Below are 14,152 nucleotides of genomic sequence, written 5' to 3'. Positions count from 1 at the left end.
TTTTAAAATGTTATGCTCTGTCTGAATCACAAAAGAAAGCTTGTGTTTCATATCCCCTTAAAGGAACTTAATAAAATACAATAATCTGGCAGCTGTCAGAGTGTCTAATTTAACAAAAAACTTAGAAATTTAAAGCACCAAAAAATCAATCTTTTTTTTTTTTTATAAAAAGGTTCTTTATTTTGACAAACATCACATTTTCAATGTAAAATCATAATCTCCAAATCAAAAGAGAATGCAAAGCCATTTCTATTAAGAGAAGCATATTGTGCATATAATTTGTTGAAAGACAAAACGCCAATTTGCAATGGTAAAAATGTGTTGACTAATCTCCAGTATTACATTACCAGAGAATGAATATGAAAACAAATATTTGCATATTGAAGATGGGGACAAATAGGAACCCATTGTGCACTGCATCTGGCCAGACTACATGTTTCAGGCATATGCCACTTCATCAGGTTTGTAAAGAAAAAAAAAGGGAAGAGGAAGATCCCCAACAAGCATTCATCCAGTCATTAACTAGTACCTTTATATATAACTTCAGTGCTAAATTCTAATAATACCAGGATATAACAACATCAAAGAGATCAAAGATGTCACATGAGATAAAACCGGACAAACAGGTGCCAGGAAGCCAGTGGCACCTTCAAATTATACCCTGGTGCCCTAGGTTAGAGCCCCCAAAGGAAAGCTCATTTGCAAGTAAGGGAGGATACTGGTCAGATAATAGGCACACCGGAACTCCCTATTACACATAGGATTAGTTACAGATCTGTGAATGTATATTGAGTAAACAATCAGAGCTCTTCGTAATTGTGCTACCAGTTTAATACCCTAATGTGATTGTTATACTTCCTTTTTTTAATTTTAATGTATTGCTTTTAATATATTAAAAGGGATAGTCTACTCTAGAATTTTAATAGTTTAAAAAGATAGATAATCCCTTTATTAGCCATCAACTATTTTTGCATAATTAACACTGTTCTATTAATATACTGTTTACCTGTGTGATTATTTGTATCTAAGTCTCTGCATACTGCCTCCTTATTTCAGTTCTTATGTCAGACTTGCATTTTAGCCAATTGACTCATAAATAACTCCACGGGAGTGAGAACAATGTTATCTATATGGCACACATGAACTAGAGCTGTCTAGCTGAGAAAAAATATAAAAAAGCCTTCAAAACCTTATAAATTAGCATATGAGCCTACCTAGGTTTAGCTTTCAAAGACTACCAAAAGAACAAAGCAAATTTGATGACAAAAGTAAATTGGAAAGTTGTTTAAAATTGCATGCCCTATCTGAATCAGGAGTTATTTTTTGACTAGACTGTCCCTTTAATGGCTCTAATTAATGTGGCTCTAATTAATGTGAGTACATGTAATCACCTGTAAAGGAATTTTTTTTCTTTTGAGGAAATGTTACATATTTGAAGATCTTGTGGAATAAATAAGACATTCATCTTTAAATACCAGAACTATTTTTGTATTTTACTTGTGCACTTGCGTTTTGTTTATTGCATATTATTTGCGTCACACAGGGTGTGGTATATTATATGTTTTTATTTATAAGACACCAATGGGTGCCCCCAACTGCTCCCCGCCAGCCGCACCTAAAATTTAGCCTTGTATGGCTGGATCTTTTGTAGGCCACACAGCTGGTAATTACAAATACAACTTTGTTCAAGCCCACCGTCCAAAACCTCCAGTGAAACCTCCTTACCAATGACATAATACAGGGAGTCAATGTCAAGTGCAATGCTGGCTGGAGCTGTCAGTAACATGGTGGACATAATACAAACAGAGAGAAGCGCACTCTTAGGAATGAACAACCATTTCAATAATGTTAGCCTATTCTATGGCGATTTACCACCTGGGTGCCGCCCCTTCTAAGCCCAGTAATGTTTTACACAGAGTGGAACTATCCTGCAGTATATCAGTCAGATTCCGCTATGAAGGTCAGTCCAGCGCCGATATACCGGGCAATTCTTATCAGAACAAGGAACTCAGCAACCCAAGATGATCGTTTCAGCCTTCATTGTGCATCGTCAGTGAGGTGTAGCCATATTCCTTAAAGCACACTGAGCAAGGAGTCCACGTCTGGGGGCCAAGCAGCGTGGAGTGTGTGAAAATATATGTAGCCCTGTTCTGGAGTGCAGCATCCCTCCCACAGACATTTATAAATAAATAAATATACCCTAAATTTATGTGCTGACATTTTGAACAAATTTGTCAAGCCCTAAGATAATGACCAAACAATTAATTTGTGCAAATTTGTAAAATCACCTGTACCTATCTCTATCTCTTTTCTAATTAAATAATTTTGCAATAATCATCATATAAAAGTCACAATCAAAACAACTGGTTACTATTATAGCGCAAAGTCTCAGCACATGCACATTGCATTGAGCAATTATACTTTTTTTATTGGACTAACTATACATTTATAAGATGATAAGCTTTCGGAAGAAAGTCTTCCTTTTTCAAGTCTGAAGCAATACTGACCAGGTAAGTCTATGCCCACACTTTTGTCATTATTATTCCCCTTTTTTATTTTTGCTTTCCTTTCTCCTTTTTTGACTATCTTATATTCCCCCGTATACCCAATTTCCCATCTTTATTCATATTGACTCTATGTTGATATATAAGTTTAGGTCAGTATATGCTTTGTGTATAACCATATATTTCCCCTGTCTGTTATCTTTTACTGACACTATCTGCCTTTCTCCTAAACCCCATCATGGTTTTTATGACACCCCCTCCTCCCCCTGCATTCAGACCTCTGTAACACTGTTTTTTTCGCCTGTGTTTTAAGATATAATCTGTAAATTGGTCAGTATTGCTTCAGACTTGAAAAAGGAAGACAATTCTTCCGAAAGCTTGTCATCTTATAAATGTATAGTTAGTTTATTTTCTTCTAATGTATAGTTTAGATGTATTCTTCTGCACCTCATTAATACTATAAATATTTTCTAATTCCAGCTAGATTAAGGATTCACAAAATAATGTACAAATTACATTCAAATAATTTCCAAAATGTTGTTTCAGTATATAATACCACCACACCTGCAGTTTTAAGTAAAGCTTCATATCTCCCCAATGTGAATTGTGAGGGTTCTTTCTTAAAATATATTTCAGCACAGGCTCCCGCTTGTCAAGGTCGCAGTCTTTCAGTAGATACTCCTGTTTTGCTTCTGTACGCGTTATAAGCTTATGTTTTTCTTCTGTGTCCCTGAGTGGAGATGAAATGTTCAAGTGACGGTGTATAAATGTTTACATATACTATACTTAAAAGATTTTGTTTTAAAAGATAGATAATCCCTTAATTACCCATTCCCCAGTTTTGCATAACCAACAGTTATAATTATACACATTTTACCTCTGTAATTATCTTGTATCTAAGCCTCTGCAGACTGCCCCCTTATTTCAGTTCTTTTGACAGACATGCAGTTTAGCGAATCAGTGCTCACTCATTGGTAAATTCATGTGCATGAGCTAAATGTTATCTATATGAAACAAACTAATACCCTCTAGTGGTGAAAAACTGTCAAAATGCATTTTGATTAGAGGGGGCCTTCAAGGTCTAAGAAATTAGCATATTAACCTCCTAGGTTTAGCTTTCAACTAAGTATACCCAGAGAATAAAGCAAAATTGGTGATAAAAGTAAATTGGAAAGGTGTTTAAAATTACATGCCCTATTTTAATCATGAAAGTTTATTTTGGACTTGATTGTCCCTTTAACGGTACTTAAAAAAACAACCCTATTAAATAATTTAATGAAGTAAATAAAAAAAAATAAAAAAAAATCAAATGTAGAGTTTACCAGAGATGCTGGTGTGCATACTGCACACAAATATGCAGGAGTTTCACTGATAAACCTATATGCTATACCGTAGTTTAGATCAGTGCAAGAGTTCATCTATAGTTGTCCTTAAAAAGGGCAAAAGTAGAAATAGCCACACTCAAGAGGATTGGGCTTGGAAACCAATGCCAATTTAGTCAACAAAATTATAGTTTAAAAAGCTTTTAAACATTTGACATTCAGATCTTTCGTTATACAGTGTTTACCAGCTGATATATACTATGTATATATAAAAATATAAACTGAATGTTTCTTGTAACAAATATACAGGTAAACTCTTCACTTATACAGTCAATGGGTTTAGCAATTCAAAACGGATGTTTAATATAAATAGTTACACAAACATATAACTACCCTATCTCTACCTGCAGTTGTCACACACGGATAAGTCGAAGTGATTGCTTAAATAGGAATCCATGTATTCTTTGCCACATTCCTCACAAATCAGGTAATCAAATTCCAGAACAGGTCCTGAAATGCATAATAATAAAACTTTACAAAAAATAAATCTATAACCCTATAAGTAGAGTTGCACAGTGGGGCTAAAGGTATACTAATAAACTGTGGACCAATGAAACAGAAATAAAAAAATAAAATATATCAAGTATTTTAATACAGTCTATAAATATAAATGATGGATTATAAAAACTTTAAATACACAAATAGTTTAAATAATATGAAGTTATAGTTACTCCCCTTGTATGGAGACCGCTGCCGTCCCACAGTCTCACCCAAAACCAAAAGATTTATTTGATAAAGGAGGCGCTGGTCAAAAAGGGCTTGAAAGTGCTGGAAACACCTCAGGTACTCTCCAATTGGCCCATGAAGTGTGCAGCTTCTCATCAACACTATGGAGGAACTCACAAAATGCCAATATAGAGAATTACCAAAAAGGAAAGTATTCACAGTATGTATACGATTAGCTAGTTTATTGAAAAACCAGGACTACAGCTCCTTCATATAAAAGTGTATCAATAACAGGCTTTATTATGCTAAACGTGTTTCAGTGGTATTATACCTCCTTCTTCAAGAGCTTAACATTTCAAAAGAGATCTTTCTTACCTAAGATATGGTGAGTCCACGGCATCATCAATTACTAGTGGGAACACCACTCCCAGCCAGCAGGAGGAGGCAAAGAGCACCACAGCAAAGCTGACAAATGTCACTTCCCTTACCTATAACCCCCAGTCATTCTCTTTGCCTTCGGTGAAAGGAGGAGATGAAGTTTTGGTCTGAAGAAGATTTGATTTATTTCACTTCAATCAAGATTTAATTAGTTTGAAAGCCAGAGTAGATTTACGTTGAACTTTTCTCTCAAGTTAGTTTCTTTGGTAGGGCAGTGGTGGCTTTAAAGCAGTTAGGAACTTGTGAGGTGTGCCTTGCTGCAGAAAGCCAGAGTAGGTTTACTCTGATCTTTCTTTTTTCTACAGGTCCATGTGAGGAGTGGCGTCCTCACACTGTGTAGGCTGCCCTCCTGCCGGACGGCTAGATGCAGGTAAGTGCTGTGTCTATGTATGGGGACTTACACTTTTGAGATCAAACTCCAATATTATTTGGGGCAGTATATCCTTGGGAAGGATATTAGAGGCAGGATGCAGGCACTTTCTGATGACCAATAGGGAGACTAGGGGTTAATACTTTTTGAATATAATATCCCTAATTTATTATGGCTCATATTTAAAAGGTTCTTTAGGGGTTAATAAGCCTCTAATTACATATGCCTTTTATATTGATAAGGCTTGCTCATTTTAATTTATTGGGAAGCGTTCTGACTATATACTAGCCTGTTGCTAGTGTCGCTAACGGTGCAGCGCCGTTTAAGAAGAGATGCTGACATGTTCTTTAAAGGGACATTGAACACTAAATACATGCTAGATAGAATGATGCATTCAAAGAAAAGATTAGTCCATGACTAACATGTAGATGTATTTTTTAAAGTTTCATTACAAAATGACAAAATAAGTGTAAAGTTTTAGTGTCTATAAAACACTGGGAGCTGCCATGTTGTAACTTGTGTTACCTTCTCTGCTGTGGCCAATTAGGGATAGTTATACATAGGTCATTAGAGTGTACAGCCAATGGTTGTGCTGGATTTAACAGTGTTCTGCACTTCCATTTCTAGCAGGAACTGAAAAGCTCACAATTACAGAATGGAATTGCAGGCAAAGAGGACAAAATAAATAATGAAAGTATATTGCAGAGTTGTTTTATATATACAATTTATCAATTTATATTACCATCTCAAAGTGTTTAATGTCCCTTTAACTAACTCCTCTCAGCTGACAGAATGTAGCCCGATGTTTGTAAGATGCATGTTTTATTTCTGTGCAGACTCTGTGTTCCCACCTTCTTTCTGATCGGAGAAGCTGCATTTTCGGCTCTCACTGAGGCGTTCTTGCGAACACGCCCTCTTTTTCTTCGGTTAGACCGGAGCGGCTGCATCAGTGCTTAATTTTGTTTGTTAGCCTGTCTCTGTATGTTAAGAGACATCAATCCTAATGGAGTTTTGTTTCTCAAAAGTTTTATGCTTGGATTACTAGCAGAAACGTTATGGTTTCCATAGAAAGAACTTATTCATAAAATATTTTTTTTTTTTTAGAAGGCATAAGTTATAAACACTACATGTATATATAATCATATAAAGCATTATAATTTTGCATTATATTTAAGCAGTTGGACACTGTAGCTTAGAATGTCACTGTATTCATTTGCCTTATAATAAAGTGAGCTTTGATACAATGTTTATGTACTTTAATCCTTAAATTAAGGATTTATTGGATAACAATTTAAAAAAAAAAAAAAAAAAATTATATTTATATATATATATATATATATATATATATATATATATATATATATATATATATATATATATATATATATATATATATATATATATATATATATATATATATACACACACACACACATATATACATACACACACACACTTTCAAATATTAACAGACATTAAAAAGAAAATACGGCTCATTGGTTGGCTCCTAGAATAAATTTGTTAAGCCCTGACTTACCTTTTCTGCATGTGCCTTTACACTGTACCGCACTGGAGTTCAGGAAGTGGTAAGAAATTGAAAAGAGAGGAACATAGTAAATATTTACACTGTGATAGAATGGAACAGTGACACCTGCAGGTAGAAATTTAAAGTGTAGGCAATTTATTTTTTTTACTGTCACGGACGGTCTTTCTGCAGACACACTACAGTTTCTGCGATGAGATCGCACACTGTTCTGCCTTGGGGCACAGGGGTAGGAGAACCTAGGGATACCTTTCTCCCATCCTTTAAAGGATTTTCCTGTTGCCGATGCCATTAAAATGCACGGTGCCTTAAGTAGAAGGGAGTTTTTCTACTATGACTCAGAACTTTGATCCCTATGGAGGGTGGCTGCTTCTTTGCGGATCCATGGCTAAGAAGCTGGAGGTTTAATTGTTCATTTAGAGCTATGTCTTGTCTTTTTAGACTTGCTGTACTAGCAGCTGGGCATTGAGGCTAAAATCTTGGTCAGCTGAGTCTAGGCTTTATAGTTCTGCAGTTGCAGGTTCAATATTTTATATGTTTCCTCCAAATCCACACTTCTGGCGTCTCCTTTTAAGGATGAGACCTTGTTTGAACTTGGTCTAGCAGAATTATCCTCCGACTCTACGGGTAAAGAAAGATCTTTCTACCACACATCGAGAGTAAGACTAAAGGAAAGTTTTCCTTTTTCTCTTCTGCAGGGTCCGTCATGCCTTTTTGAGTCCAGTCTAAGATTTCCTCCCATAGAGTATCTGCAATCCAGGTATGATGAGACATTCCCTGAACTGGGTTCAGGGCCTTCCTCTTTGGGAGTGATAGTTCCAGTCCCAGTTTGGGAACGGGATCTAGGTATTTTCCTCCAGTAACTCAGGTTCTGACCTTCAAAGTAGTATCCTTTCTCATTTGGTTCAAGAGGGCCTGTTCATATCGAACATCGATCTGAAGGATTTATTGTTCCCTTGATTCGGGATCTTCTCAAGTGTCTGATTTTCGTCACCCTAGACAGACTTTTAGGCCTTGGGGTATTGAAAGGGTGTTTTTCTGGACAATATATGGTTCAGGTGTCATCCTTCCTTTGAGCAAACTCTTTCCAACTTTCCAATGGATGGGAAATTAATCTGGAGAAGGGTCCCTTGTCCCATCTTTAAGGGTGATTTATTTGGGTCTTCTGCCACAATACCCTGAATGCACCCAATTCTGTCTGATCTTGGAAGTTAAGCAGGGCCAGGCCTGGTCAGTACCTGGATGGGAGACCAACTGGGAACACCAGGTGCAGTAGGCTTAGACCTTAATAAATTCTCTATCTAGGAGAAGATGTCGAACAGAGGTCAGATAATCAAGGATTTATTCCTTTTCCTCTCTCTGCAGTTTACTGTCCGGTTAACAGCAAGCTCTAGTGGCCCGCTTGTTAACTTAACCATCTTGCAACCAGGAGGTTGGGAGTTTGGATCTAGCTGCAATAGATTTTCTTTCACTTTTCAGTGACTATGTATGGAGGGAATTGGTCTGATGGTTTCCATGGACATCATTTCCTTTGCTATTTTCCATAAAATGGAGAAAATTCGGATCTGTCTCAGAGGATAGATCTAGATCAGTCGATAAGAGACTCTCTCCCGTAGTGTTTTTTTTTAGGAGTATCTATCTCAGGGTGCGTGCTTCTGGAGACATTCCTGGGTGATGTGACTACGGACGCCAACCTGCTGGGCAGGTAAACTGTCTGGGTCTTGTTTAAGGTGCAGGGACTCGGAAGTGCCTACTCTCCTCTAACATCTCCAGGGAGGAACTCGGGGTTCCTTAGTCATGTAGGTGGTGACTTGGATTGTTTAGTGGGCTGATGCTCACAATTGTTGTCTGTCATCCACTTTCCAGAGGTGGACAACAATTGGGAATCGGCATTCTGAACAGAGGTTTTATCCTGGGGAGTGGGCTCTCCATCTAGGGGTGTTGTCTAGGTAACCCTCAAATGGGGGCTTCTGGAGTTGGCTTCTGAGGGCATTTAGGCAGAACGCCAAGCTTCCAAGGTACGGTTCATGGTTGAGTGATCCTCAGACAGCCCTGATAGATGCTCTGGCATTTTTCTTGGGATTCAGGTCTTCCATACCGGTTTTCTCCGTTTGCTCTCCTTCCACGAGTCATTGCTCGTATCCAACAGGAGAGAGCGGCGGTTATTCTAACAGCCCCTGCGTGGCCTCGCAGGATCTGGTATGCAGACCTAGTGGATAGGTCATCTCTCCACCTTGGAGGCTGCCTCTGAGGAAGGACCTTCTGATTTAGGGTCCCTTCCTTCATCCAAATCTCATTCCTCTGAAGCTGACTGCTTGGAGAATGAACGCTTAATTTTTGTCTGAGCATGGATTTTTCTGAGTCGGTCATTGAGACCATGACTTGGGCTTGCAGGCCAGTTACTGGAAAGATTTGCCAGAAGATATTGAGTAAATATCTTTAGTGGTGTGAATCCAAGGGTTACTCTTGGAGTAGGGTCAGGATTCCTAGGATTTTGTCTTTTCTCCAGGAAGCTCTGGAGAAGGGTTTGTCAGTGAGTACTCTGAGGAGTCAGATTTCTACATGATCTATTTTGCTACATAAGCACCTGGCAGACGTGCAATCTTTTTGTCAGGTCTTGGTCAGAATCTGGCCTGTGTTTAAGTTTGTTGCTCCTTGGAGCCTTAACTTTGTTCTTAAGTTTTGCAGCAGACTCCGTTTGAGTCTTTACATTCCATAGATATTAAGTTGTTATTAAGTGGTTTCGGACAGAAATTTTAAATCAGTAAATTGTTGTTCCTTCTCTATGTCCTAGTTCTTCTCATAAAGAATGTTGTTGCACAACTTGGATATTGTGCGTGTTTTAGGATTTTCGCCAGTCTTCTGCCCTGTTTGTTTCCCTGGGATACATAAAGGGTCTACTATTTCTCTCTCTCTCTGGTTGAGAAGTACATTTTGTTTTGCTATGAGACTGCGGGTCAGCAGCCTCCTGAATTACGGTTCATTCCATGAGAGCTGTCTCCTCTTTTTGGGCTTTAAAAAATGAAGCTTCTGTGGAACAGATTTGCAAGGTTGCAACTTGGTCTTCTCTGCATACTTTTTCCAAATTACTTTTGCCTCGGCTGAGGTTTCTTTTGGGAGAAAGGTTCTTCAAGCGGTGGTGCCTTTTGTTTAGGTTACCTGTCTTGTCCCTCCGTAATCATGTGTCCTCTAGCTTGGGTATTGGTTCCCCCTAGTAATTGATGATGCCGTGGACTCACCATATCTTAAGAAAGAAAACATAATTTATGCTTACCTTATTTATTTCCGGATATGGTGAGTCCACGGCCCCGCCCTTTATTTTAAGACAGTTATTTGTTACTAACACCTCAGGCACCTCTACCCCTTTGTGTTATCTTCTTTTTCCATTTCCCTTCGGCTGAATGACTGGGGGTTATGGGTAAGGGAAGTGACATTTGGCAGCTTTGCTGTGGTGCTCTTTGCCTCCTCCTGCTGGCCGGCACTGGTGTTCCCACTAGCAATTGATGATGCAGTGGACTCACCAAATCCAGAAATAAATTTATCAGGTAAGCATAAATTATGTGTTTTTTTTTTAAATGCTATGCTCTTGAAAAATGTGTGGTAATACCACTGAAACATATTGAGCATAATAAAACCTGTTATTGCTACACTTTTATATGAAGAAGCTGTATTCCTGTGTCTTCAATAAACTAGCTGATCGTATACATCCTGTGAGTAATTTCCTTTTTGGTAATTCTCTATATTGGCATTTTGTGAGTTCCTCCATAGTGTTGATGAGAAGCCGCATACTTCATGGGAAAATTGGAGAGTACCTGAGGTGCTTCCAGCATTTTCAAATCCCTTTAGACCAGCGCCTTTTTTATCAAATACAAATAACATATAAATGAGTATTGCCGTTTTCAAAACGGCATAACTATTTTTATATAGTATCACAACTTAAAGAGACACATTTATTGTCTTTCATGATTCAAACAGAACATACAATTTTAAACAACCTTCCAGTTTACCTCTATTATCAAATTAACTTCCGTCTATTGGTATCATTTGTTGAAGGAGCAGCACTACTTCTACTAAGAGCTAGCTGAACACATTGGGTGAGCCAATGAAAGACATACAATCAGCAGCTAGCTCCCAGTAATGCACTGCTGATCCTGAATCTACTTATGTATGCTTTTTTTCAACAAAGGATACCAAGAGAATATAGCAAACTTGATAACAGAAGTAAATTGAAAGTTGTGCAAAATTGCATATTTTATCTAAATCATGAAAGAAAATATAGGTTGCATGTCTCTTTAATGGCATTTTCAGTTGCTATTAATAGAGCCTCGCTTTTCCATATTTGTGGTTACAGAGAATGTTTAAACTTTAAGGCAACACTAATAAAAGCACATCTGGAAATAATCACTTCATGACAGATCTGGCAGAGAAGAAATATATTTTTAATTTTAGTGTTAAAAAATAATAATAAAAAAAAAATGAATATAGTATCTTCTTAGACCATATAAAGGGTTAACCAGTTTGCTGCTCTACTAGCAGGTGAGTATTTTAATATTGTGTTACTTGACAGAGAAATGTTGCATGTATCGCTGGCATGTAAGGGGTTAAATAATGTCCTGCAACACTAGCAGCCATGGGGTAAATCAATACTGTCACGTTATTTGAAATCAAGAAGTTAACTAACACTGTTACATAAAGTCAGGCTTGGAGCCTTGTGGCGCCGGATTTCCCGCACAACTATTTGCTAAAAGGTGGAAATGTCACCTCTCAAGCAAAACAGCGTTCTGCCGTGGGCTGCCTGAGCGGCTCAGTGCGGTGAACGCTTAAACAAATAAAAGGAGCTTTCAGCATGAAGTATTTTATACTTCATAAATGAAAGTCCCCTTTATTTGTTCCAATGGTCAATCCAAGCATTTCACAAACACTAGGACTGACTTTCACTTTAAGGGTGTTACTTGTATGCAACACATTAAAGGAACATGAAACCCAATTTTTTTCTTTCATGATTTAGATAGCGCATGCAATTTGAAACTACTTTCTAATTTACTTCTGTTATCTAATTTGCTTCATTCTCTTGATATATTTTGCTGAAAAGCATATTTAGCTAGGCTCAGTAGCTGCTGATTGGTGGCTGCACATAGATGCCTAGTGTGATTGGCTCACCCATGTGCATTGCTATTTCTTCAACAAAGGAAATCTACAGAATGATGCAAATTAGATAAAAGAAGTAAATTGGAATGTTGTTTAAAATTGTATTCGCTATCTGAATCATGAAAGAAAAGTTTTGGGTTTAGTGTCCCTTTAAAGTGAATGTAAATTTTAATGAATAAGTGCCCGTTTTTTAAAAATACTATTAAAAACAGGGGCACTTTCATTCATTAAACTTAACATTGAAGCGGTTTTTTTTTTTCTTTAAATACTTACCTTTTTCTTTAGGAAACCCAGACCGGTGATCCTCCGCCCGCTTCTTCTGCTGTACTTAGCATATTGATGAGAAATCCGTCTTCCTCCAATCGTTGCGTGAACTCACAGGCTGAACATCTTGGGGTGCACGGAACAATTGGAGGAAGCCGGTTTCGTCATTGCAGTTCTACGTACAGCAGGAGAAGGATCACCGGTCTGGTTTTCCTAAAGAAAAAGTTAAGTATTTAAAAAAACAAAAACAAAACTTCAATTAAAAGTTTCAAAGGGACACTGAACACAATTTTTTTCTTTCGTGATTCAGATAGAGCATGAAATTTTAAGCAACTTTCTAATTTACTCCTATTAGCAAATTTTCTTCATTATCTTTGTATCTTTATTTGAAATGCATGAATACAAGTTTAGATGCTGGCCCATTTTTTGTGAACAACCTGGGTTGTTCTTGCTGATTGGTGAAAAAAAAGCTTAGATGCCTTCTTTTTCAAATAAAGATGGCAAGAGAACGAAGAAAAATTGATAGTAGGAGTAAATTAGAAAGTTGCTTAAATTTGCATGTTCTATCTGAATCACGAATGAATGAAAGTGCCCTTGTTTTTAATAGTATATTTAAAAAAACGGGCATTTGTTTATTAAAATTTACATTCACTTTAATTACGGTTGTATTACTTGCATTAAAGGGGTTAATCACTGTTGAATTACAAATGTGGGTGTGTGCTACCAGTGACACACAGTGATATAACCTCTTGGATGCCATTAACACATATTCAACAATGATTCAACCCTCTTGACTGCCCAAACACACTAGCAGTAATAACATATATAGTAGTGATTTAACGCCTTGATTACCTTGAGTCTGACATTCTCACCTGTGTATAGTACATTTCTCTGAAAAAAGCACCTTGCACAAAAACTAAAGGGAAGGAGGGTAAGAGAAAAAAATAACTTCCTTCCTAGAACAATGGTTTTACGAGATATCAGTGCCCATTTTTTGTCATAGTGCCCAGTATGTCATTTTTACTTTTAAAATTGTAGTGCATCCAGAGAAGCTGGAATGCAGAACCCTGACCCTCTTACATGCTGCACAGTGATTGGGTGATATGTGCAAGAGCTCAATTGTATCTATCCCTCAATGGCCACAGCAAAGGGTTTTGAAGGGGTGTATCCTGAGACTGAAAACAATGAAACTTTTTCTAGCAAAATAACAGTTTTAAATTATTAAAATAAACAAAAAAAGTTAACAGCAGTGAATTATATAAAATATCTGATGCCTAAATAAAAAAAAAAAGGTAACAATCAAAACTTATGTTATTTAAAAGAAAAAAAAAATGAAAATGTTAAATTGACAACACCTGGTTGATGGATTACATTTTCAACACTCTTCTCTTCTGCTTCCTCTTCTTCTATAAAGAATCCTCCTCCTGAATCCACCACCTTTGCATGCGCTTTTATTGCAGAAATCCCTATCAAAGAAACAATAACCCAGTTCAGTATATGCCGATAACATAGAATCGACAGCAATATATTTACTACACAAACAGGACTGTTAATTGATCATTAGGGAAAATGTATCCTACAAACATTTAAAATGTGTATAGCAACACTAACACCAAAACCTAACCACTGTATTTACCTTCGCCAGTGGGGTAGGGTCTGCTGGCCAGTCTTGCCTGTCTGAGCATCAATGCCCTTTGTCGGTTGCGCTCTATTTTGGCTCTGACAGCCGCCGGCAGTACTTTTTCTTCCTCCGTGGGAGCATCTACAACTGGCGGCTCAGATTCCATTTTCACATGAATTCTTAAAACTTCTCACTTCACAAGAGAGACACCCTTCT

The 14,152-nt window shown here is 37.3% G+C and overlaps 1 protein-coding gene and 1 pseudogene across 1 annotated transcript in view; one reads left to right on the top strand and one right to left on the bottom strand.

The window, feature by feature from the left end:
• XPA (XPA, DNA damage recognition and repair factor) overlaps nt 1-14,152 on the bottom strand; it is a 54,176-nt gene that overhangs the window by 33,778 nt on the left and 6,246 nt on the right. The window contains exons 2-5 of the mRNA XM_053702700.1: nt 13,952-14,152; nt 13,671-13,781; nt 4,231-4,336; nt 3,069-3,234 (exon numbers count right to left, since the gene is read on the bottom strand). The exon at nt 13,952-14,152 is cut by the window's right edge and continues 20 nt beyond it. Coding sequence (XP_053558675.1) covers nt 3,069-3,234; nt 4,231-4,336; nt 13,671-13,781; nt 13,952-14,102 — 534 coding nt within the window. The 5' untranslated portion in view covers nt 14,103-14,152. The remainder of the gene's footprint in view (nt 1-3,068; nt 3,235-4,230; nt 4,337-13,670; nt 13,782-13,951) is intronic.
• LOC128650892 (uncharacterized) lies at nt 8,064-8,182 on the top strand (annotated as a pseudogene).

The sequence above is a fragment of the Bombina bombina genome, chromosome 2 (genome assembly GCF_027579735.1).
Source record: "Bombina bombina isolate aBomBom1 chromosome 2, aBomBom1.pri, whole genome shotgun sequence".
Taxonomy (NCBI): Eukaryota; Metazoa; Chordata; class Amphibia; order Anura; family Bombinatoridae; genus Bombina; species Bombina bombina.
This window is presented reverse-complemented; position numbering and strand designations above follow the sequence as displayed.